The sequence below is a fragment of the Gymnoscopelus braueri genome (assembly GCF_963280865.1).
Source record: "Gymnoscopelus braueri genome assembly, chromosome: 22".
NCBI lineage: Eukaryota > Metazoa > Chordata > Actinopteri > Myctophiformes > Myctophidae > Gymnoscopelus > Gymnoscopelus braueri.
The window spans coordinates 34,637,046-34,661,346 of NC_137624.1; the positions used below are offsets into that span (position 1 = coordinate 34,637,046).

General features: G+C 42.3%; 1 protein-coding gene across 1 annotated transcript in view; it reads right to left on the reverse strand.

Moving 5' to 3' along the window:
* Positions 1 to 24,301, reverse strand: part of LOC308078746 (disabled homolog 2-interacting protein-like) — a 209,859-nt gene that overhangs the window by 81,326 nt on the left and 104,232 nt on the right. Inside the window, exons 4-5 of the mRNA XM_080420079.1 lie at positions 3,895 to 4,048; positions 1,963 to 2,061 (exon numbers count right to left, since the gene is read on the reverse strand). Coding sequence (XP_080276205.1) covers positions 1,963 to 2,061; positions 3,895 to 4,048 — 253 coding nt within the window. The remainder of the gene's footprint in view (positions 1 to 1,962; positions 2,062 to 3,894; positions 4,049 to 24,301) is intronic.

Below are 24,301 nucleotides of genomic sequence, written 5' to 3' on the forward strand. Positions count from 1 at the left end.
GGCTGGACATAAGGGCTGCAGCTAACTATATTTTCTATATTTCTGGATATATTTACTATTATATTAATCTATTGATACTTTTTGGGCGGTGAAACCGCCCCTATAAGTGAGATTTGGAAAAATGTACATTTTCCTGCGCTGTGATCTGGGCCCAGGAAATTAGTAGAATTATCCTGCGCTGTGATTGGCCAATCACAATCTATTCAGGACTGTGATTGGCCAGTGTCACATGACACATGTGCATAGCCCTATATAAGTAACCATAACTTGAAAAAAACCAAAGATTTGTTTTTTTCAAGTTATGGTTCCGTCCATCATAAAGAGTGTTTCAATAAATGTATTTATTTTTTGTACATGATTGGTTGACTCCATTCAGTATTGTGATTAGCTAGCAAGACACCGCCCACTTCACACAGGGTGTGATTTTTTTTTATTAATTGAATAATCGAGAAGGGTGGGTTATATATGTATGTATAATATATATTAGTTTGTCTTTATTTATTTTTTAAATAACGCTGGGACCCCAGTCTACACTACATCTCTGAGAGTGTACAAATTGGACGGTTCCATTTGTACACTCTCAGAGTTACAGACCCCTAAGGCTAAAGAGTCCATTTTGGACCCATGAGGGTAAGCAGCAATCTAGGAGACTGGTTGTGAGCTCGTACCGCAAGTCTGCTAGCCTGATTATCAGACAGAAGAGCTTCAGTCTGACATTAGCTCCATGTGTCGGCGATTACAAGGGAGAGGGGATTGGAAATTCCCTAAACCAATCCTAAGGGATCCCCACGCCCACCTCAGACTCTCATTGGACAATACATTTTGTACCGGAGAAGTCCTAGGTTCACATTTACGAAGTTCACATTTCACCAGACCAAGAGGCAGTCCACTCAGAGAGTGGGCGGGGTCTATGGTATGGAACCAGGCTATAAGTCTGCTATTTCGGGCGCGGGAAACCGCTGTACGACAGGAAGAATAACATTTTGCAGACGTTATATCAAGTGCATATATATACACACACACAGCTTTTAAACTATGAGCTCCAAAGCAGCCAGTTCCACATTATAAAAACAGCAGAGGGAAGTGCACAGTTGGCCTCATTTGAATGCAGCTATTGAGCTGTTAAGTGGAGGCATTAGTGATGCAGCCAGGTGCATTTCCATCCAGCATGTAAACACCACCGTTCAAGTTCACCTGGCTGTCGGGTTCAACAGCCCAAAACCCAGCGCTCTGCTCACGTCTCCATACTGACACTTTTCTCCCAACTCTATAACTCAAATTTGTACTTCAGTAATAATACTTGAGTAAATGTACTTAGTTTACTTTCCTCTCTTGCCGGGGCGCCTGATGGAGGGGAAGGGAACTGGTTGGAATAACATGTTCCTTCCACGCGCTACGTCCTACCGGGGAAACTCCCCCCTGGTCTGTCTGTGCAGTCGTGTATATATGTCCTACGGCAAATCAAATTAGTCGAGGCATACATAGCTTGCTGCTTATCAGAAATGGAATGTCAAAATTAGCTTTTGACATTTTCAGGATATTTTAATGAATGGAAATGACGAACAGATGAAAGGTTCCTATCTCAGATTTCGGCAGATGTAGTTCCAGACTCTACATAGCATTCGGAGATACTTTCCGCAAGTGGATGTTCTCTCCTAAATGTCCCCTCTGCATCATGCCTACCTTGTTTATGTCCCCTCTGCATCATGCCTACCTTGTTTATGTCCCCCCTGCATCATGCCTACCTTGTTTATGTCCCCCCTGCATCATGCCTACCTTGTTTATGTCCCCCCTGCATCATGCCTACCTTGTTTATGTCCCCCCTGCATCATGCCTACCTTGTTTATGTCGCCCCTGCATCATGCCTACCTTGTTTATGTCCCCCCTGCATCATGCCTACCTTGTTTATGTCGCCCCTGCATCATGCCTACCTTGTTTATGTCCCCCCTGCATCATGCCTACCTTGTTTGGATGCACGGCTCTCCTCAGGTTCTCCATCCATTTGTCTCTTTCTGCTGACGAACGACAGGAGAAGCATTTGCTTCCTGTGGAGGTGGTTACCTGCCCCCCCCACACACACACACACACACACACACACACACACACACACACACACACACACACACACACACACACACACACACACACACACACACACACACACACACACACACACACACACACACACACACACACACTGACAATTACATCACTTGAATATCAAACAGCAGTGGTGGAAGTAGTACTCAGATGTTTTACTTAACCACCGACACAAAATAGGGCTACAGTGGTTAATGCATGTTAATAATCTAAATCTGTACAGCAAGTAGCAACTAGTAGCTTAAGCTGTCAAATTGAACTCGAGTAAAAAGTACAAATCTGTCTCCGAGATGAAGTAAAGTAGAAGTATCACAAGATGGAAATACTCGAGTAAAAATGTACCTCAAAATTGTGCTTAAGCGCAGTACTTGAGTAAATGTACTTCAAGTTACATTCCACCAATTGGAATAGAGTTTGACAGTCACACCTCTTGAATATCAACCAGACAGAGAACACAACGAAGGTCAAAAGATAAACAGTGCAGGCGTGCTTTAAATCCACTTCAATCCTAAGTGCTTAAGAGGACCGGAGTCCCCCAGGGGTCTATAACGGTAACGGGCCCCCTCCTTTTCCCCTATACACCAAATCTCTTCGCCGAAAACAGCCAATCTGCAAGCTCGTTGTGAGCTTGTAGATCAGCTATTTTTGACAAGATAGGGGCAGGGCATTAATTCACACCACAAAAAAAAACATTAAAAAAAGGTTGAAATGTGGAGATATGAGGTTTCTGCCCGACAGCAACGAGTACCCCTAAGGCTACGTGGTAGAAAATGGAAAATGGAAAAAAATCTATTTTACCGTTCCGTTTAATGATGAAACATTGACAACCTTTGTGTGAAACTGCTGATGGGTAAAGTGCACAACTTTTATTGAACAGAAAGCAATACGTATATTGCTGTTATGCCGTTTTATTTGTGAAGATATTGACATAAAAACTTGGACTGGACGTATACTGAAATGTTATGGCCACAGTCAATTCCTTATTTGTAATTGTATAGTCTTTAAAAGGTGGTTGTTCCGGCCCTGATAGCCGAGTGGTTAAGGCGCGTACCACTGACACTGGCTCTGATGCCTGACAGCGCGTCACGGGTTCGATTCCCGAGCCCAGCGCCCTTTACTGAGTGTCACTCCCTGTCTCTCTCTCAACGTTTCCTGTCAATCTCCACTAAACCAGTGCTGCTCAACCTTTTCAGGCCGTGACCCCCCAAAATAATCATATGTGAACTGGGGACCCCCCACCCTGACAAGCACTTGGAATTGTAGGAGTTGAGGCATGTTTGACTCGGTTCCACAGATAAAAACTGTGAAAATATCTGATCTACATGCTCACAACGCCTCGCACTGCGACGTGTTGTGAGCATGTAGATCAGCTATTTTCTATTTTCTCTTCTTTACACTACCTTTTTCTTAGGTAATATGTTTGACGATTTTTTTTTTTTGTAGTCTGTTGATTACTTTTGACGCAATGAAAAAATCATTTCAGGTGTAAAAAAGGTCTTAAAAGTCCTTAAATTCTCACTTTAGAAATGTGCCCTGTATACACTTATGCTGTATGTTGGTTTGTTTGAAACACATGAAACACGTTAAAGGCACTCAATGAGTTAAGTGAGGAAACAACGTTGCAAATTAAGCTAATCATGTGGGGACCCCCCTGGGAGTCCCAGCCCACAGGTTGAGAACCAGTGCACTATACTATGAAAATAAAAGGCAAAAAGACCCAAAAATATACGTTTTCAAAAAATGCATTCATTCATATAGCATAACATGCTAGCTAACGGGTTTCCCTCCCCTCACCTCGAAGCAGAAGTCCTGGCCGAGGATGCTGCTGTGGACGGGCTTGATGATGACCTCCTCCTCCATGCTGAGGTCCAGGGCTTCCACAGCACTGCTGGGGCAGAGCAACGACTCGTGGGAGCGAGACTCCTTCAGCCTCGGCATCAGATGAGATCTGAGAGGGAGAGAGAGAGAGAAAGAGGAGAGGAAGATGAGTCACCCTATTTAGATTAAGAAACCTTGTATCTCCGTATCGGTGGCTGTCGGGAAGAAACCTCTTATGTCCATATTCTAACCTTTTAGTGTGTTTTTTTCTCGTAAATTTAACGGCTTACATGATCATACTACAGCGTCACACAAAAGTAGCAAAAGTAGCAGATCCACAAGCTCGAAACTAGGGATGCCACAATCTGACCTTGAGCCAATTCGAATATTCGACAGCCCTGGCGAATATTATTCGATTATTCGACGGCGCCGCCACCCCCCCCCCCCCAAAGATGGTTTTTTTTTTCCCATCAGGTCAGGCAGGCCACTAGGAGGCAGGCCACCGGGAATAGTCCCGGTCCTTCCGACGGCCAATCCGGCCCTGAGTGTGTGGCTGCAGCAGCACTCTGAGTCTGCACAGACAGTGACACAGACAGCGCAGCTGGCTTCCTCCACTTTACAGTAAAACAAACTGTGGCCATTTACAATTATTAAGACTATAATATTACTATTATTAGTATTAGCATATATTTTGATTGAAACTAAGGCATACAAAAGTTAAAAAAAAATAATAATAATAATAATAAAAAATATATATAATTAAAATCGAATTTTAAAAATCATTTTCGATTATGGAGACTAACGAATATTCGAAAATTCGAATAATCGGTGGCATCCCTACTCGAAACGCGGCTCATTTTGAACTTGTGGATTGGCTACTTTTGCTACTTTTGAATTTGAATCCTGGAAATTAACAGTTTTTGGATATATGAGGTTTCCACCCGACAGAGACGATATTCAACATTCTATGTTTTTTGGGTGTAAGTTAACACCCTACTTCGTCGTACAAAGAGTGTCGTGCAGAAGAAGAGGAAATAGGGGGACCGTTGAAATGATTATGTTTTGATCAACTTTTTCATGTCAAGGACCCCCACCATTATATGTATTTGGCTGCGGATCTACAACCTCATAGAGCTTGCAGATCTGCTATTTTTGAATAGCCAAAGTATGAAACATGGTTAAAATGATTGTGATCAGCTATATTAACACATTTTGCTGGTCCCGGCCCTGGACCCCACTTTTTGAACCAATGTGGTAGACCCCATGTACTGCCTGTATCAGACAGCAGGGAAAGAACAGCTGAGAAAGCAGTTGTGTGACTGGCTGCAGACGACAGGAACCAAACAGAATACAATGCTCTTCTCACCACAAAGTCAGCGTTAGAGAAAACTTGACTTCTCTGTAATGCACACACACACACACACACACACACACTCCTTGGGAGAACATTTTAGGACAGCGATTTTATAAATGCCCTTTTTAACCCTAACCCTGAAGTCGAAAACAGCAGATCTACAAGCTCACAACGAGCCGCGTTTCGACACGTTGTCAGCTTTGTAGAACTGCTTATCTTCTGAATAACTCCAACCCTAACCCCTAACTAAACCTTACCTCTAAATGTCTAATCCTAACCTCAATCTTTTCCTGATTGAAACCCTAACTCTATCTTTTTTTAACCATAAAAAAGGACCAGGGAAATTCTCCTTGCAAATGTCCTATTTCACAAATTCTGCTATACTTGTGGGGACATTCGGCCCTCACAAGTATGGTAATACAAGTACACACACACACACACACCATGTCAAATGGCAAGCTTGTGTTGTAAAATGATACAAAAAGCGGTTGTAAGTAAAAGGACATCGTCACAGGTGACAGGAGGACACAACTCTCATCAACAACTGACAGCCTAAAGCCTAATTTATCATAAATTAGGCTCCGTCGCACGGATGAGAACGGCCGAGAATAGCCGACCTACAAGCTCGCAACGCGTTGTGAGCTTGTAGGTCTGCTATTCTCAGACAAAGCTTGAATCGAAGAATGTCAATGCATGTTGTCACCTTTGTGCTAATCTCTCAAGACAGATTCTGCTAACAGCAGAAACTGTCAGCACTCAGCGCCACGGCTGCCCTAAACATGTAGTGTTGTTGTTAGTAGGAATAAACACAGAAGCACCCAGGAGGAAGTGGACTAAGAAAGGGGAGGAGCCAAACCAAAATCCATTTTTCTTTTTTTTAACCAAATGGGTTCCCAGATTGTCTTTGTGGCTACGCTAGGATGGTTCGGGGTTATGATACCGACATGGAAACACAAATAAATCACTTGTTACTGAATTGGGTTCGTGTCATTTGTTCATACTTATGAAGGCCAGCAGGCCGAATAACGTCAATAAATTAAACAGAAGTTCATGTGGTGGAGCCAGAGTGTGCTTTTTACAGTGTCATACCACCCCAATAGCTGAGTCATGTTTTGCCCAGGTTAACTGATGAGATCAAAGCATTCAGTGACATCATTTTCCAATTCATGACACAGGGTGAAGGTGAACTAACGATGAGTGTCACATTCAAACAGTGACTCAAACATTATGTTAATGGCGCTGTAATTAATGTTTCGTTAAAAAGTTAAAGCTCTAGCCAAACACATATCAATGTGGGGGTCCTTGACATGAAAAGGTTTGATAACCACTGTCACAGATTGACGACTGACGTCATAAATGACTGATGTCACAGGCTGGTCACATGAAATCTGAAATCCACAAGTCAGGGACATTATTTTATATTCAGTATTATTATTATTATGACGTTGTCATTTACATTGTTATTGTTGGCGCAGTTGCATGATGCCACATCACAATTTTGCTGCTTCTCTGACTGAGTGACAAATAAACCCTCTTGGGCAGGCGGCTTGGGCGGACACTTAGTCCAAATATGGAGATGACTGGCATCATAGATTGGCCTTCAAATAGGCATCAAGTAGGACTCCACTCCTCAGACGGGTCCAGTCGCAATCCAGGACACGAGAGGGATTTGCTGATTTCCTATAACGGTGAGACAGGAAAGAAGCCGTTGAAGATCTTGGGAAGCTGTGTGAAATGTTTCACTGGGCCATGCATCTGAAAGGGGGTCCAAATAGATCCTTTCATGCTGCTGTGTCAGTGGGGAACAACGTGTACTCCTTTGGGGGGTTCTCTAGGGAGACCTACAGGTACAGCCTGATTGATGTGCATGTCTTCAACACTGTGCTTTTGCGTTGGATGACGTTGCCCCTAGTGACATACGGAAGAGAGGGTCCCCTCAAGGTTCCATCCATGCGCTGTGGCCACACAGCTGTGCTGATAGGAGATACCATCATCTACATATTTGGGGGGGTTGTGAATGTGAAGATAGTGGACAACATCATTGGGGACAACCACATCACTGGGGACAACTGCAATGTTCTTTATGCATTTGATGTCGACACCCACAGATGGTCCACGCCCAAGATTTCTGGGTCTGTTCCAGAGAAGAAAAGCGGCTACTCAGCATGTGTGTTGGGGAAGGTCATGTATGTCTTTGGAGGAAACACCCAGCAGTTCAATGGATACAACAATGACATCTACAAGCTGGACACCGCCACAATGGTCTGGTCTTTCATTAACACCAGAGACACACCACCACCCGGTTCATCGTGGCACTCTGCCACCATCATCGGGACAAAGATGTTTGTATTTGGTGGCCAGGTTGGCAACAACATCAGAGTGTTTGACACAGAGACCAACTGCTGGCTGAGCACACCTTCTGAATCTGCACAGCTTCTTCCAGAAGGACGTACGTACCATTCAACCTTTGTCCACAATGGAGAGCTGTACATATGTGGTGGCTACCACCATGTTGATATTTGGAAATTCAATCCAGAGTCCTTCTCCTGGAGGACGGTTGAGCCCAAGGGGAAAGGCCTGTGTTCAGAGATGTATTCTATGTGCTGTTGCATGGTTGGAGGTCGTATCATCCTCTTTGGAGGAGGGGACAGAGACTACACAAACCCTGTACAGGGTGAACACCTGTATATCCTAGACTTGAGTCCTAGCCTGAAGACGTTATGCAAGCTAGCGGTTATCAAGTACGGTCTGGAGCAGTCTGGACTCCCACACAACATCAGGTGGGAACTGGCAGCCATGACTACCAACAGTTGGTAGACAATTATGGGACTGTGTGGTCCTGTTAAGTCCCTTTAACCCATTGACCTGAGGCCAATTCTACAAATGTCTTCTAAATCCTAACAGTTTTCTGAAAAAAACGTATGTTGCTAAATCAGTGGTGCATAAACCTTTTCATGTCGAGGACCCCCAAAATGATATGTATTTGGCCTGAGTGCATGCGCATAGCCTACTTTGATTCCATTTAATTCATTGCGTGTGCCGTCCATTGATGTGGTGCCGCTGCTCATCTATTTCAATAACTAACCATTAACGTTGTCAACCAGTGGGTGTCCTACTCGACACCCCTGCCACTGATCCAGACAAAAATAATATGATTACTCGAGAGCGCATCGTCTACAGCAGTGGTTCTCAAACTTCGTCATGTCAAGGATTCAAATTGATGCGGACCCGCATTGGACAATATTTTTTTCCAGGGACCCCCAGAAGAGAAGATTTACGTAAAAAAAAAAAAAAAGGAAATGTACAAGCTTGTATTTCTGCCATTTTGAATAGCCACAATTTAAATGGATGAAGTGGTTAATATGATTGTGATGTAAACTGCTTTTGCTGGGGAACCCCCGGAACCCCCCCCCCCAAGGACTCTTGGGGGTCCCCGGACCCCACTTTGAGAACCACTGGTCTACAGGTTGTTGTGAAGAAAAATTAAATAAAGCACCCGTACTCATGGAGGTATAAGATCGTACAGAGTTCAAATAAGCTGTAATCAAGTCAACTTTGGAGCCTTTCTATCTTGCTCCGCCCACCGTTTGTACCGTGGTAAGTGAAATACCACACATATGTTACTCCCTCGAGTGCAGACAGACGGAGGCAGAGTAACTACAGTCACTTTGACTTCATAATAATAATAATGACAACAATAATACTATCGCCCGTCATCTTAAGTATTGATATTATGCTTACAAGAACATGGGCGCCACTCGAAAATGAACTTTTTCATTAGCACAAACGCGAACAGTTGCACCATCTCTAATACAAACTATTCCCCACGCTCTACTAAATGATACAGTACCATTTTTTTTTTTCAAGAATCGCAATGTGACGCACTGTGAGCTTATAGACGTATATAGGTGGTTCAACTGATTTTGATGCAATGAATTGCCTAATTTAGCCGGGGACCCCCTGGAACCCCATGAAGGTCAAGGACCCCACTTTGAGAGCCACACTAGCCTACTGGCATGCTGATGGGGGTCATTGGTGTAATGAGAGAAAATATTGTTTTAATGACGCCTCCACAGAGAGCCCGGACACTAATCCATTGTGCATCATGTGTGAGTCAGTGGACTAAAATATCACCATTCACCAGCTAAACGGCAGCAGCAGCTCTAATGGCACATTATCAACTGCAGCCAGTCCTTTGTACAGTCAACCAGCTCTGCTGTTAAATCCACTTCCCCCAGTGTGAAAATGGACAATGGTCTGAGCTCTCTCTACTTTTATCTCTCCATCTTCCATGCTCTCTCTCTCTCCGTCTCTCCTCTCTCTCTCTCTCTCAACACCAACAAGCATGAATGAACACACTCGCACACAAACACAAATTGCACCCTGAATAAATCACAACAAAGACATTTGCGTTTTACAATTACCTGTTATTTAAATGACCTGTTATTTAAATACTCAAGAGTGACAGCTCGTTTACAATGTAACCGGCAACCGCACATGTCCGTTCTCCCTTGCAACCACTGTATTTTAACCCTCGGTTAGTCATTTAGAAAGGTACAACGCTCCAATCTGACTCCAGAGATGAGGCCTTTGAGAGCCTCTCTCTAGCCTACACCGCAAACCACAGCTGTAAGAGGGCTGGTGGTGGTGGTGGGAGTGTCTTTAATGCCGTAGCTCCATTCTATGATTGGCTGGCCGGGTACCGGGCAGAACAGAGGGAGTCAAATGAGGTGGAGCTATCCAGCAGCAGCAGCACCGGGGCTGGCTATAGCAGAGCTCTGTGGGATCTGCAGCGAAACAGTGGATGGTCCTTGGTTCTGATCCACGCTCCACAGATCATGAACCCCTAGCATCAATATTCCTCTCCTCAGCCTGTCCTGACAGCCTGACTCAGGCGAAGAGGCTCCCCACGAGACTGGGGATTCTTACACTGCAAAACTCCTGAGTAGGACTTTGGCAGCGCTCGCTCACGCCTCCCGCAATTCACCCAACGCTGTCAAAGTGTGAGCTGTCGTGTCGATCAGTGTTGCCAAGTTTACTTGTTTTAAGCAATTTTGGGCTTGTTTTTCTCCAAAGTAGCTTGTAAATATTGGTAGTTTGTGGGTTGCGTTTCTTTTTTTGGGCTCGTTTCTAAAGTGTAGTTGCTTATTTGGGCTTGTTTCCTAAATGTTGTTCAAAATCAGTGGTTCTCAAACTTTAAGGACCCCCCAAATGAATATGTACTCGGCCACAGATCAGAAAATATTTTGTGCCAGGGACCCCCATACATGTGTATTTTTTTTTTCATAATCGTCATAATCATTTCCATGTTGAAAGAATTTCATATATTTTCAAACATTTTTGAAAATAGTGGAAATAGTGATGCGACGTATTTTGAGCTTGTAGGATTTCACCAAATTATACCGCTGCAGAATTGGTTGTATAATAAAAACAACTGCCTAGTTTTTGTCCTGTAGCCTGTGGTTTTCTTTGCAATGCCCCCCTCAAAATTACTGATGGCACAGTAAGGCAGTGTTTGCACGTGCACAGACTGCACACACACATGCACAACTCCACAACGGTAATAAAGCCATTGTGTGGAATGGATGCAGCTTTGTGGTGTGTTTGTGGGGGCGTTTTTTTTTGGAGAGGGCATGTGGTACAACATCAGGCTGGATTTTGGAAGTGCATATCAGTCATCATCGGAAATTCTGGTGTTAAGGTAACAACAAAGTGTCTTGTCAACAGTACAGTGAGTGAACAGGGCGTAACTGTGAGCACAGTGCCAACAGTACATCCTGCTTACATACTGTATAGTCAGTGGTCTTGACACTGCAGAGGAATCTTGCTCTGCTACACTGCTGCCCGTCTACCCCTGTGGTGGACTGGGTCTAGACGTTTTAGGTCAAAAGCTTCGCCATACGTTGTTTTTTTGCATTTGGCGGTCATTTAAGTCCCTGTCCACATCTACCACGGTGTGGTTTAAATCCTCGGAAAAATCATCTCTGTTCAATAAATGTACAATGTCAAGTGTTTTTCTCCCCCCAAAATAATGTCTCTAAAAAGGAGCTTTCCCCTCTTCTTTGCCCCATCTTAGTATTCTGTGAATTATGCATGTTAGATCCTCCAAGATGTGGTATCCACAGAGAACATCCAAACATAAACACCGAATGCACCGCGACCGAAACAACAAGCAAGGCATTTCCTCAGTTGGACCCAGAGTGATGGTGCTGGGCTGTTGAGGGAGCGCTTGTTTTCTGTCTCTGAACGTCCCTGTATACTTTACAGCACTCATTCACTAATGCTGCATTCAGTGAGGATCTGATTGCCATTCGGTGTGCGAGTTTCCTCCGAGTTTGTGTGCTCTGCGTCAGACCTGTTTTCAGTCTGTGCTAGTCGGAACATCTGATTTTTAGTAGCAAAACAATATTAATGCTTTGGAGATATGCAGAGCGCAAGAAACCACAAGGATCTTCATAAACCAAAAAGAAAAACACACAATTGTGAGGGGAGTGGGTCTTTAAATGTGGGAAGGTTCACAAAAATAGCATGACACTATATGTCTACTGTTTTTGCTGCTACAAAGGAATGTGACCTTGCACTGCACTGTACCGTTGTAGTAATAGCTGTGATTGTTAATGGAAAGGACATACAACTTTAAGGGCGGGGAAGGGGGGGGGGGTGTTAGACCCCCTTTCATTTAGCGTTTCAGTACATTAAGCCGGCCTATCTCATGCCATATCTGCACATGCATGGTCTCTAGTGTAGCAACCCCACGGCAGCCAAGTTTGTTAGAGGTTTAAGTGCTTAGACGCCTTCATGGGGCCTGGAATTTGATACTGTATCAGATTCCAGATCAAGAGAGACTATCAGATGGGCTCTATTTTTTCTTTTTACAGGAAGTACAGACTATAAGTCGACCAGGTCCTGACTCCATGGGTGTGGTCCTCCAGACTCACTCCGAACCCATTACTCCCGTCTCTCTTGCCTCTCCTAAATGGATTTCTATTGAACACGGAGGGCAGTGCTGAACCGTGTTGACTAGCTTGGCAGACGGTGGAACAAAGATTCCTAAATGAGTCACCGGTGTATTCTGAGACGAGGCCCGACATTAGTAGGTTTGATAACCAGCACTGGGACGGAGTTACTGTGCACAGTATTAAACTCCTGAATGTTAACCCATTAAGACCTGAAGCCGATTCTACAAATATCTTCTAAATCCCAACAGTATTCTGAGAAAAAAAAACGTATGTTTCTATATCAGTGGTGCTCAAACATTTTCAAGTCAAGGACCCCCAAAATTATATGTATTTGGCCGACGACCCCCATCTCAAAATGTTTAGTGCCAGGGACCCCCAGAAGCAAAGAATAAGAGTTAAAAATGTTCGCTTTAAACAATATATATTCAAAGATTTGCACACATTTTCAAAATTTTTCAAAAATAGCAGATCTACAAGCTCATAGCGCGGCACTCGGTGCCGCGCTATGAGCTTGTATATCTGCTATTTTTGAAAAGCCAAAGTGTAAAATAATGCTTTTTAGCTCAAATTAAAAAGTGACACAGATGCGTTCCAGGTCTTAATGGGTTAATGTTAACCCTGAGAGTGTGCAAATGGAACCAGAACGCTTTAAATCCATTAGGACCGGGAACGCATCTGTGTCATAATTTAAAGATTTATTTGGCTATTCAAAGATATCATATATACAAGCTTGTAGATCTGCAAAAAAAAATTGAAAAATCGTGGAATCTTTTTGCAAATCTTTGAATATACAGTATATATATATGTTTTAAAGCAAACATTTTTGGGGGTCCTTGACATGGAAAGGTTAGAGCACCACAAAAAATATACATATTCAAAGATTTGCACTCATTTTCAAGATATTTTCAAAAAAAGCAGATCTACAAGGTCGTAGCGTGGCACTCAGTGCCACGCTACCAGCTTGTATATCTGAATTTTTTTTGAATAGCCAAAGAAATCTGAAATAACGCTCAGAGTTGGTGGTCATAGAAAAACAAAGAATATCGTCCATATTGCAGCAGAGATGAAGGAAGAGATAGTGTGTGTGTGTGTGTGTGTGTGTGTGTGTGTGTGTGTGTCCTTTCACTGTACACTCTACTGCACTGCACAGTCCCCACCTCCCCCCTCCCCCCCATGTCGCATTCCCTCTAATTCCGACAGTGACACAAGGCCCTGACCTTTTTAATTACATATTTGACTACAGGGCTTTATATAGTCCCTTCGTGTGGAGGGAGCCAACCGCAAGTTTCTACGGCTGGTGGTCAAATCTGTGCTCTAATTCCTGCGTAGCGTCTAAAATATTTAGATGGCCAGGAATTAAACTAGAGCAGTGGGATGAACGGTGGATGATGGGGAGAGATGGGGAGAGGAGAGGAGAGGAGAGTGGGTCGACCGTAGCTGAGTGGGGAGACAGTCCGTCTAGGAATCACAAGGCCGCTGGTTCAACGCTCGGTTCGCTCCAGTTGAAGTGTCAAAAGTGTCCCTGAGCGAGACACTTTATTCCTGAACACCCGGTGCGCTCACCAGAGCCATCTGAGCAGCTATCTGCCGGGTTAAGCAGTTTAAAAAGAAAAAAAGAAAACTATTTCCCCTCCGCCCCGGGGGATGTCGTGGAAAAATGACCTAACTGACCCACGCAGGGGGAAGGAATAAGACAAGGTTTATTATTTGAAGAAGATCCTCACAGCAGCGTCCAAACAGCCCTTTCTGCTTGCTAGGCTGAAAGGACCGACAAATCGCTCCTCTCTCCCTCTGCTCTCTGCCCCAAAAAGAACTCCCAACATGGGTCTCACAAAGCCCTTTGAACCATTCCAAAACATGGAGGGAGGGAGGGACATTCAAGACAGTGGTAGAAGACGACAGCTTTTAGGCACAGCTGTTGGCCAGAAGACAAAAGAAGACTGTGCCGACACCTTATAGCCTGGGGCTTACGCACAGCTAGCAGAGGGTTCTTTTGGGACAAGAAGTAAAGTTACAATATAGCAGATGTTTCCAGAATATAATGATGAAAAGGAGTAAATTAACCCATTCAATCCAGAGCCGCATATACAAATGTCTTCTAAATGCTAACAGGTTTCTGAAAAAAACCTATGTTGCTATATCAGTGGTTCTCAAACTTTTTAAAATAATGGTTTAAGTCCTTCCACAAATGCGTTCCCGGTTTTAATGTGAAGCCTGGTTCTACATGTCTCCTAAATCTCAACAGTATTCTGAAAAACGTATGTTTCTATATCAGTGGTGCTCAATCTTTTTCATGTCAAGGACCCCCGAAATGATATGTATTTTGCCTCCGCCCCACATCAAAATATTTTGTTCCAGGGACCCCCAGAAGCAAAGATTTGAGTTAAAAATGTTCGCTTTAAAAATATATATATTCAAAGATTTGCTCCCATTTTCACATTTTTTTCAAAAATAGCAGATCTACAAGCTCGTAGCGCGGCACTCGGTGCCGCGCTATGAGCTTGTAGATCTGCTATTTATGAATAGCCCAAAGTGTAAAATAATGCTTTTTAGCTCAAATCTAAAAAGGACACAGTTCCAGGTCTTAATGGGTTAAATAGCATATTATACAGCACATTAGTATTTCCATATTTACCATGACAGCGATAAAGAAAACACTTCCCTCCCCCCCCTCCCCCCGGCGCACGGAGAGGAAAAGTGACAGAGAAGAAGCGAAAGAAAGATGAGTGCCAGAGAGCGAAAGAATCCGCCTAGCATAAACTAACTCCTCACCTCAGGTAAACAGAGAGAGGGAGAGGAGAGGAGAGGAGCAGAGAGAACATTGGAGGGTAGTCAAGGTCATGGGAGGTGGTTGGGGATAAATGATGGTGTGTTTGGGGGAAGGGAAGGGAGACGTGGGGGAGAAAGGAGGCCAGCAGAGGCTACGTCTGTGTTGCCATGTCTGCTTATTATAAGCGAAGTTGGTTGGGCTTGTTTTTCTGTAAAGTTGCTTGTAAATATTGGTAGTCGCGGGTTGCTTTTTTTTGGGGGGGGGGGGGGGGCTTGTTTACCAAGTGTAGTCGCTTATTTGGGCTTGTTTTGTAATGTTGTTTAAACAAACTTTTTTAATGTCAATAACCCCCAAATTAATATGTATTTGTCAACAAACTCCTATTTGTACCAGATTTGTGTTATTAAAATGTTTAGAAAAATATTCAAAATGCTTCACTTTTTTTAAAGATTTGTTTGAAAATAGCAGATCTACAAGCTAACGCGTCGCACCGCTTGTAGATCAAATAGCCGATATATATAGGTTTAAAGTGCTCATGTGGCCTATTGTCGCTTCTTTTTGGCTTGTTTTCATAGACCTGGTTGCTTATTTCTCTTGCCAAATCTGGCAACAATGGGCTACATGTGCCGTAATGCTGGTGGCAGTGGAGGAAAGTAACCACTTCTACTCAAGTACTGTACAATTTGTTTTGTGTGTCCATTTTTCAACACTTAATACTTCTACTCCACAGCATCTCAGAGGCAAATAGTGTACTTTTCACTGCGCTTCAATGATTTGAAAACTTACTTTTGTTGAAAAATTTGAAAAGTTACTTTGTAGATTTAGATGGGACATTTTGCATAATGAGTATTTTGATGCCAATACTTTACTCAAGTACATTTTTTAATACAGGACCTTTGATTGCAACAGAGTATTTCTACATTGTGGTATTGCTACTTTTACTTAAGTAAAAAATAATTTGGAGTATGTGGTGATGAGGCGGTGTGAGATGGAACACACCCTCAAAGAGGGTCACGCTGGCCGTACAGAGACAATGGACGCCACTTAACGAGGAGATGTGACTTTGCCATCTGTAATAATAATGCCGTTTCATTGTCATTGTTACAAGGTGACCCGCCACATAAATTACACACACTTAGTCCATTGTAATGCAATTGCGGTACAAATGACATGTCACATTAGTATTCATGTATGCATAATGTTCACGTTCGGCCCCCCATTCATTGCCACAAACGCCCCCGTTGGTGTTCGCTGCTAAAGACGGCGAGAAAGGGGGGGATTTTGAAGGAGGTGGAAATAATTAACCAATTAAACACTCTATTCTTTAGTAAAGCGGACCAGAGTTGTACTTGGACTGCTTTTTTTTTTTTCTCTCTCTCTACACCAAATTTCTTGTCCAAAAATAGCTGATCTACTGAGAACTAATGTTCTCCCCAGAATATGGATGCTGGGGGTTCAAGTGGTTAATGAACATGCTCCTCGCGCGAGAGCACTCGGTTGTCTTTATGCTCCGCATAGCTAGGGCTGTCTAAGATTTATTTACGAGACAAATTTACATTGACGATTAATTGTCACAAAAATAATTGCGATTAACGATTTAATTGGGTTTTTGGCATTGAACATAATTATGAATAAAAAACTGACTGTAAGTGTGTCTGTTACAGCACAGTGCATCTGTCACATTATGTGATCACTCATTAGAACCAAACACATGTGTTAACCCATTAAGACCTGAGGCGATTCTTAAAAATGTTTTATAAATCCTAACAGTTTTTTGAAAAAAAATCGAAAACATTTTTTTTCAATATTTTTCAAAAATAGCAGATCTACAAGCTCATAGCGCGGCACTCTGTGCCGCGCTATGAGCTTGTATATCTGCTATTTTTGAATAGTCTATCATGATATTTTCATGATACGAATAAAGAATCATTATGGTCCGCTGCACTCCCAGCATACAGTAAGTAAACCAGCCCTACAGTATGTTGTATAGCAAAAAACGACCATCTACAACAGGCTCACAACGCGTTGAGCTTGTAGATTAGCTATATTTTTAGAAAAAATGTATGACAATGATGAATTTTCAAAAAGATTTAGAAAATTTAGATTTTCGCCTACAATGATGACATGCCCAAATTTGACTGACTGAATACTTCATTAGTCAGAAATGTAAAACAGCACGTGGTACCGTTAAAGACATTAAAGCTAAAAGGATAACACAAATAAGTCCTGGGGACTTGCGTCCATTGTGGTCCTATGTATTCAATTGATCAACACAGCATACCAAAATGTATGCCAGGTCGAAAGTAATTCATATGTCTGCAGCCCTTCATGTCAACTTAAGTACAGTATTTAACACTCACGTCCTAATATTTCATGTTGTTTATCAGTACAACGAGGTCTTTTGGTGTGGTGCACACAGAGAAAAGGCATACTACTGCGTGTGCGTGCTGCTGTATGTGTTGATAGGAATGTAGCAGCCAGTGGCTTGTCAGTCATCACATCTGCACTGGAATGAACATCCAGCCAGGCAGCAAAACAAAGCTCCATGCGTCCCACACCCACAGTGAGTGAGACACACACACACACACACACACACACAGGCTGAAAGACGGCAAGGAAAAGAGGGAGGATTCTGTCAGAGGGCAGCGGGGCAGAACGGGATGGGTGTGTGTGACTGTGTGACTGTGTGACTGTGTGTGTGTGTGTGTGTGTGTGTGTGTGTGTGTGTGTGTGTGTGTGTAACTTGCTGACATGTGGATAGGAGCGGGCCTTTAGAGCCCAAACAAACACTGTGGCAACTGGCAACCAATCAGGTTTCTTATCAGATGCAGTATATTGTAACTGGATCCTAAACTGTGGGTTGCAGACCCATCTGTGGGTCGTGAGTAAATACTATGCCTTTATTTTTTGTTTCATAAATTTAGTTTTTTAATTATTATTATTTCCAAAATGTTAGATTTTTCTCATACATTTAAAACTAATTTAAAAAAATAATCAAAATAATTTCATAAAATAGATTGGAAAAAATGAAAGAAATTCTATACATTTGAGAAAAAAAAAACATTTAAGCAGTAGTGAAAATAGCAGATCTACAAGCTCACAATGCACGTGTGAGCTTGTAGATCGGCCATTTTCACTAGTTTGGGTCCTAGGGAGACGACATCAGATTTCTCTTTTGGGGTCTCGAGGCTAAAACGTTTTCGGAACCACTACAGTTCCAACACAACAGAGCAGCCAGCGCTCTAACCTGGCTTCAACTCTCTAAGCTGCTAAAGTCTAGTATTCTTCACCCGCACAACCTTTTCAAAAAGTGTCACTGCACAAAAAATACCCAAGTTGAAAATCATTTTTGTGCAGCGACAATTGTCGAACCTGTCAAGTATAACTTAACCTTAATACCACTTAAGACTCAGAGACCCTATTTCATATACTTTGTCGACTCATGTATATGATGGGTGTCGTGCTTCAAAGAGTGCCGGTCTACAACACGATGCGTTGCTTGAAGATGGAAGGGTTATTTTCAAGATTTTGGGGGGTTTTAGGTTATTCTTTTTTTAAGCGTTTATTTTGACAGCGACAGGAGAGAGAGAGAAGGAAATGTGGAGATAAAGAGTAAGGGAATGACATTCAGCAAGTGGTCCGGCCATCTGGGACTCAAACCGGGGACTCACTGATATGGGCATTGGGCCCATGGGGTATACTATGCACCCTACCCACTTCAGGCTATCAGGTCACCCCTATTTCTGCTGTCTGGCAAGTTCTGACAATTTGCGCCTGTAATGACAAGCTCAAAATAGGGACACCGGGGTTAACCTATTAACCCATTAAGACCTGAGGCCGATTCTACAAATGTCTTCTAAATCCTTTTTTTGAAAACCGAATGTTGCTATATCGTTGCTACTCGGCCAGAAACCATATTTTATGGTTTTTTTTGTAAATCCATGCCTTACTTGATCATACTACAGCGTCACACAAAAGCATCGAAAGTAGCAGATCTACAAGCTCGAAATGCGGCGCAAAGCGAAAAGTAACAGTTTTGAACATATGAAGTTTTCTCCCGACAGAGACGAAATATAGCTCAAATCAAATGGGTTTAAGTTATCTTCAAACTAATTTAAATCTCAAATTAATTGTCTAAAGTTAACTTACGATTCAAACAGCCAAAACGTGTGTATATTCTACTCTGTGGGTCAAATTCTGACTACATGAAATATTCACAAGTTACTGCATTTGTAAGTAGCTCATGCAAAACAAGGACACGTTGTCTACCAAACTAGTCATCAAAACTAGCAAGACAGAAATGTCCAAATGTTTTAATTAGAGGCATTAGCACTGGAGGAATTAGCATGTCAGAGTTGGAAATAACATGTTTTGGGTGATATAGCGATCGTTTTGTACTTTATACTCCCCACCAGAAGGCATTGTAGATTTCAATAGAGATCACTTGATTTTGGTCAGAGAAAATTTCCAGGGTTGGAAAACACAGGAAAATGAAGTCCAGGTCAAATTTGGCCGGAATTCCCCCTTTTAAGCAACTAAGAAGACATTGCCAAGAAAAAGCTATCTTTAATCTCTGAGCAGCATGTTATGCTTGACAAAATCAAAATACCCGCTCTACAAACTCACAACACATCGCATCCACGGCGCGTTGTGAGTTTGTAGATCTGCTATTTGTGCATATTAGTATATAAACCAAGCTTTAGTGTGACGGCAACACCATAATCCTCTTCCCCCAACCATTACAGGAGATTCCCCACACTCACTGCTACACTAGACCAGCACTGAATAAAAGACTCTGTTATGAAACCTCTTCACCTTCATGAGGATGAGGCACACAGACAGACACACAGACAGACAGACAGACAGAGATGGAGAGGTGTGTTTAAACTAATACGTTTAGAAAGTAAACCGGAGTGACCAAAGTGAAGTCTGTGTCAGTCCAGAGATGCATTAGAGTCCTCCTGACCTGCATGGGTTTTAGTTTTCAGCGTCCCCCGGCACCAGTGGCCTAATGCAGGCTGGGTTACCAATCTTCTCCCCTCTATTGCAAAATGGACTATTATTATTTATTTTCTTAGATCTTTGGGGAAAATAAATGGTCTACAAGCCCACAACATGTCGCGTTGCAAATCGACGCAAACCATTTTCTAAAATGTTTGAAAACATTTTGAAATGTTTTTTTTTAAGAATTTTGACAATAACGACATGCTCAAAATAAAAGTCATTTAACCGATACAATAATTGATATTTATAATAAATATATATTTTTAATGATTTATCTCTCTTCTTTTTTTTTTACACTTTTTCCAAATGCCCCTCCCTGAGCACTTTGAAAACCACTGGCCTACTACACATGAGACAAAAGAAAAATTGTGTCATTTTGTGTCATTTAACTGACAATAATTGATATTTGTATTATTTTTTAATGATTTCTAAAAAAAAAAATTCCTTTTTTTACACTTTCTTTTTTTTACACTCTTTCCAAATGCCCACCCCCGGGCGCTTTGAAAACCACTGGCCTAATGCACATGAGACAAAAGAAAGATTACATCACAGAGAGGGGGGGGGGGGGAGGAGGGGGGGTACCAGAGAGAGAGAGAGAGACTCTGCCCCCAGGCAGCACTGCACCAGATAAGATGGAAGAATGAAAGGTGCAGACGACTTACAGTGTGTGAGACCACTTTTATGATGAATAATCACCAGCACAGCATCTGTTCACATACTGTAGTAGAGGAGAGGCCAGATTGAGTGCTGCTGTGTGTGGATGCCAGAGCAGAAAACTGCTCCATACAAAGGAGGTCATTCATTTATTTACAGGGGGGAAGGAAGCTTTTACAGGAGGAGGAGGAGGAATGGCATGTCCGCATTAGGGATGGGGGGGGGGGGGGGGGGGGTCAACATGGTCAACCGTGTACACCAAAATAAATATTCACTATCCATTTAGGACTGATTAAATTAAAGGCATATTATGTAACTAACTTTGTACAGGGGTATTTAGATAACAAAACATTATATTGAAAAAAAGAAAATGCCCATCATTTCCCCCTCTATATAGTGGTTCTCAACCTGTGGGTCCCCACAGGATTTTTTGGGGGGTCCCCAGGTGACATTGAAGTGACAATTTAAGGATACATAAGAAATAGAAGACCTTATTAATACCTAAAAAAGAAGAAAAAGAAAAGAATGAAAAGACCATTACCGTATTAAAAGTGATCAACAAATATTATTTGACCAAATTGTCAAATAATATAAGAAAGAGGCAAAATTGCCTTGTTTTGCCTCTTTCTTATATTATTTGACAATTTGGTCAAATAATATTTAATTTAATTACATTTAATTAAAAGCTCACAACCCCTCGCATTGCGAGACGTTCTGAGCTTGTAGATCTGCTATTTTCACAATATTTATGGGTGGAACCAAGTCAAACAAAATGTAATGCCTCAACTCCTACAATTCCAACAAAACAAATATTTTATTAAAAAAAATCAGTTTTTGCATCTGGGGGCACCACATCCTTTTTTGTGTAGAAACAGGAACTCGGTTTGGCTCCTCCCCATTTCTTAGTCCACTTCCTCCCGGATGCTTCTGTGTTTATTCCTACATGTTTAGGAGAGTGGTGCTGACAGATTCTGCTGTTGGCAGACATAATCTTGTCTTGAGAGATTATACCTGCAGAAACACATTGACCTCTCTCGCTGTATTTGTGGTATTTTCAATGTTTGTTTTGGTCGCCCAAAGAAAAACCTGTCCCCTTCTACCAAAACGACAGTGAAAACGCCAAAATACAGCTAGAGGACAATGTGTTTCTGCAGGTAAACACCATCACACTACTGCAGTGTCTGATAACTGCTAGTAAGAGGGGAAACGATGGGTAAAAGATGTATCTCTACGTTTGTGTCCCATTTCATGTCCTTGACATGAAAAGGTTTGAGAACCACTTATACTGTAAGCGCTTGCTTCTAACTTTGGACAGATGCTGCTTTTTCGACACTGCGATGCTGTGAGCTACTAGCAGTAGTGACAGCCTGAGCTAAACCACCACACTCCTTCCAGAGCCTCAGGGCCATATTAAAGTTACCTTTATCCTGCTGGATTTGTCCATCCTCCTATGTATCAAATATCCAACGTTGCTGGCTGCCAAACAAATCACGTTAAGGGGGAAAAACGTGGCTTTGTACTCTGCACACTTTCGCAGACTCATTGTGAGTTTTCCACAAAGAGATTTGGTGAGGATGGATATACTAGCGGACCTAGTGTCGAGCCCAGGGGTACGTATATAGGGCTTAATTGGTTAAAATAAAAGAAAGGCGGGCGCCGATGGCCTAGGAGTTAAGGCGCATATCACATATAGGTTCTAATGGAGCCTGACAGCGAGTTGCGGGTTCAATTCCCAGAGCTTGATGGCCTTTGTGGGTTGTCACTCCTTGTCTCTCTCTCTCCCTGTCACACTGTACTATCCAAATAAAGGCAGAAACGCCAAAAAAAAAATTAAAAACAAAAAATAAATAAAAGAAAGGCTTTGCTGTGAAAACTGCAGCTGATAAAGAGACAACTAGAAAACCACAAGTCAGCGGAAAAGATTTCCAGGAAGACAGATGACTGTTTAACTTTATTTGGACAGTGTTCGCCTCGTCTGATCTGTCCGTAATGATACGGTTGGCTTTGTTGGCCGCGTTCAAGAACTGACGTCAGTTGCGCTATAATACAGTGGTTGGTGTCCCAATGCTTGTGATGTGCATTGGTCAACCTCATATGTCCAAAACTGTTACTTTTCAGGGTAAAAAAAAGAAGAAGCAAAAGTAGCAGATCTACAAGCTCAAGTTACTTTTGTGTGACGCTGTAGTATGATCAAGTAGGGCGTTAATAAAAAATACAAATGTTAAGAATATGGAGATAAGGGTTTTCTGCCCGACAGCAACGATATATATGATGTCATGCTACGGTTAACTGCACATAAGTACATGTTTACAAAAAAATACCCAAACAAGCGTGCACACACGCAGGAAAGAATCGAGTTTGGTTTGGTTATAAACATCTCCCAAATCAGTGGTTCCGATTCCCCGGTTTGGCCGTTTGAAAACATGGTCACCCCGTAGCACTAACATCAACCACTGATGCACTGCATTGTGGGAAAAAAGAAAGGGCCTGGTCAGGAAGTGAGGTCAGGTGGCTGGATATAACAGCTGTTTGAAGAGCTGGAGGATCCTCCGCCTTTCTTTTTTTCCCTCTTTTTTTTCTCAGTAAACCAAAACAAACAAAAAGCGAGACCCAGTGAGACACACACACACACAGATTGATAGCAGTGGGGAGTACACAGTACATTCCCATGGCAGCCAGGAGGGAGTGAGGTCATTCATATGAACATCTGCAAGGACGCTCACTGTGTGTGTGGGAGAGAGAGCAGTGAGCTGGTCTCTGGGCCAAGAGGGTTCACAACCCTCTTGGCCTTATAGGAACCAGAGAACACAACAGCTGGGCCTGTATACTACTATATGTACAGTTCCTTGCTAATTAGTGTAGGGGTCCATGTGTGGACAGTTTACTGGGCTTTTAGGCATTAGGATATCGTCGCTGTCGGGTTGGAAACCCTGTCTGACCTTGTATTATTATTATTATTATTATTATTATTATTATTATTATTATTATTATTATTATTATTCGATTTGTGAAACTGTGTGAAAGCTAGAAAACTGAAAAGTTGCCCCGCGGGATGAAATGGGTCTAATTATTATTTCACAGTGAAGAAGAAAAGAGATAATGTACTTTTTTTCCCCCAGACCATAAATGATCAGAAGGATGGTATTTAGGTTAAAAATCTGCACATTTTCCCTTTAATGGTTTTACCATTTGTGAATAACAATATGCATCTTAATTCATGTCAATCTCTATAGAATTCGACAAATACGGCGCAACCGTTTCTTTTTTCCCCAAAGGTACATCTTTTCCAGCCTAATGTCTTATGGTCACCGTAGCATAAAGATCATAACCTAATAAGTTATTTGTGTGTGAACGTTTAACAGTAATCAAAGCACTGGGATCGTCCTAAAAGAGTGTGTCCCTGACCCAGGACTATGTTAAGACTGTAGTAACAGGGGTGTTAGCCTAATTAGATCTCTGCTCACATTAATTACACATAATGACCAGCTATGGTGGCAGTGGCAGATTAATCACCACAACTAAGCCTTCTGGGAAAGCAACATGCGCCAACGGCACACCTTTAAAAACACTAGTACAAATATAAATACTGAGAACTGTCAGAGATGGGGGTGCAACAGTTCATTGAACTGATCGATTAAAAAA